Source organism: Ipomoea nil, unplaced genomic scaffold (assembly GCF_001879475.1).
Source record: "Ipomoea nil cultivar Tokyo-kokei standard unplaced genomic scaffold, Asagao_1.1 scaffold0457, whole genome shotgun sequence".
Lineage (NCBI taxonomy): Eukaryota > Viridiplantae > Streptophyta > Magnoliopsida > Solanales > Convolvulaceae > Ipomoea > Ipomoea nil.
Window position 1 is genome coordinate 599349 of NW_017616885.1, and position 2813 is coordinate 602161.

Sequence of the window (2813 nt, forward strand, 5' to 3'; positions counted from 1 at the left end):
TTTCCATACTGTAATTTGAATTACTCCCCCTAACTTGGAGCTTTCCTTTCTTCATATGCATTCCAATTAAAACCAATTCATACCATGCAGTCAACATACCAAATACACCAAGACATTCATACTTAAGTCATTCATAGTCATACCAAAAATATTTATAGTCATACCAAATTATTAATAGCATCCGAACCAAGGATTAACATCCATACCAAAATATACCAAATACTAAAAACTTACCAAACATCCAAACATTCCAAACATTCCCATACTCCCCCTTTGTTTATGCCAAATAAATGACAAACAAACCGGTGAACATCATACTAGTGGATTGGATTAACTTGCAGACCGGGTTGCCCGACTCAGATTCATCACTCTCAGATATAGAACCAGTGCCAGCGCCAGTATTAGTTCAGATCCAAGCATAGATGGCCTCCATTCTAGCTATTTCTTCCAACTGAGCACCCAACAACTTTTCTAAGTCATCAATGGTTATTTGTTGAGAAGCAACCGATGTGCGAATTTGAGCAATTGACGCTTGAAGAGTGAGAACAATTTGACGGCAATCCATGAGCGTCTGAGGTTCCTTGAACACTGCCGTAGGACGAAGATTCGGGGCTGAAGCAGTGTCAGCAGATGATGCAGGGGCAGACACAGAGGGCGTGACAGTTGGTGCGTCGGGAGTGATCATGAGCGTAGCTCTATCATCATAGTGATCCTTATGGGTTAAACGAACATCGTATTTATAGACTGAGTCATTAGCAATTACCACCTCATCTTTGTAGGGCTTGAACCCATATTCCTGTAGAAACCCGAAAATTAAACTAGGAAACAGAAGATGTACCTTAGGTTCCCTATGTCGCACAAATTGAGCGAGATAACCAAAAATGATTTCTCCAAGATTGAAAGGAAGTCGGTTCCTGATCTTGTAAAGGAGGGCAGCAAGCTGGTCAGACACAAGATGATGACGCACAACCGGCATCCAATTTGTTGAAGCAAGCCGTAAAAGAACAGAGTAGATCGTGGTGAGCTTTAGGCTTTCGAGTCCGGTGCCTGGCCAAGTGACGACTTTGTTGTGAGTTAAAGCAGCAACTAGGAGATTAGGACTCGGGTCAGGGGCAGCTTGATGATTTGGAGTACCCAAATAGGAATTGATCACGACCGGACTTAAGGGATACCATTTATCCCAGATGAAAACTTGTTGAAATCGAGGTGACCCCTCTGAAAAAGTATCCAAAGTTAAATTCGTGTAGAACTCGGCAGTGAGCCATGTGGAGTATGGTCCAATATGAACAAGTGAGGCAAGTAGGCATTGATCTCGCAAGATAGGCACAATGTTGCATTTTTTTGTCAGCTCTTCCACATTGATGGATTTCTCCACTATAAAATCTCTAGTGGCATGAACACTCTAATCAGACATCAAAGTTGGAGACAATAAAATCGAATGGTATGTCTTCTTAGATTTCTTCATCTTTGAGCCAGATGAGACAGTGGCAGCTGCTGGTGCAGGGGCTGGACTTGGTACTGGGCCTGAAACTGATCTGGACCTTGTCACCCTGGGTGGCAATGTAGACCCTCTTTTTGATTGCTTGGAATCAGACAAGCAGACAACATCCTCCAATGCTCCAATTTTTCTTTTCTCGGCTGTACCTGAAACAATAATTTTTTCTTTCCCTTTTCGGGAAGATTTGCCCACGGGCACAGAGATAATAGGAACAGAGTCATGTAAGGTGGGCACAGGGATGGGAACCTCTGCGGATTTTGAGACTGGAATGGTTATGGGAATAGAGAATGCAACACAAGTCATGGGAGACACATATTGGTTAATATTTCGAATGGTAAAGGGAGATGACATAGCATGCACTAAATCAGATAATGGCACAAGATTTTCAGGCAATTTTGTGAATAAGGATCATATGGATCACCTTGTATAGGAAAGGAAGGGGCACACATATCACTAGAGGGAATGATAGACACAAACTGATCTGGCAAAGAAAGGTTGAAATCTAACTTTCTAGAAGCTGAAACATTGTCATCTAACGGTGAGGAGATTACCGTATTTTCCGGAGATGAGGCATGCACCGTCTCCTGTTGTGATGGAGGCGGTTTGGGTAGATCCACCTGAAGAGTCCACGGCTTGGCTGAGATGAACCGGGTAAGAGCTTTGATTTGTCGAATTTCTTTGTCCGAAAGGCCTTCAAGGAGACTTTCACATATTTTAACCGTGGCAAGCACTCGATCGGTGTCATCAGATGTGAGGGGAGAATCAGCGTCGATAATCTGTCGAAGGAGCTCTAATCTTTCCGATTTCGTGGTGAAGATAGCAAAAGGATTGTCTTCTTCCATTGTTGAAGAGTTTTCGAAGGAAGCTTTAAGGATGAAGATGAAAGTGACGGTGGTGATGGGTAAGAGAGACAAAGAGATAATGAATTAATTTGTTAATGAATGATGGTGAAGAGATGGTTCTCAAAAGATGTGAAAGTAGGGAAAGGATTGACTAGGTTGTAAGACTAGAAAGTAGAGTTATAATAGAAGAGTATTGTGGATGATAGAATCAGTATCTGAGTTTAAGATTTAATTTTGAGAATAAATTAAATATGAGAGGTCAAATGAGCCGTATAAGGTAACTAATTTTTAGATAGAGGTTTGGGGAAAATTTGAACTATATGGTTTGATTTTAACTGGTATTAAATATGGGGAAAGGATAATATTATGGATTAAAAAGTCGAATGAGCCCTTCTGCAACACAGTTAAACAAACTGCCATGTTAACATAAAAAGATTAATTGGAATTTATTTGTAATACCTGGTGTGGTAGAT

The 2813-nt window shown here is 41.1% G+C and overlaps 1 protein-coding gene across 1 annotated transcript; it reads right to left on the reverse strand.

Moving 5' to 3' along the window:
• Nucleotides 1-406: 406 nt before the first annotated feature.
• On the reverse strand, nucleotides 407-2340 carry LOC109172941. The gene is made up of 3 exons (XM_019322191.1): nucleotides 1920-2340; nucleotides 1484-1761; nucleotides 407-1402 (listed from the first exon to the last, which is right to left on the reverse strand). Exons 1-3 carry the CDS (start codon nucleotides 2338-2340, stop codon nucleotides 407-409), a joined length of 1695 nt encoding a protein of 564 aa, XP_019177736.1.
• Nucleotides 2341-2813: the final 473 nt, after the last annotated feature.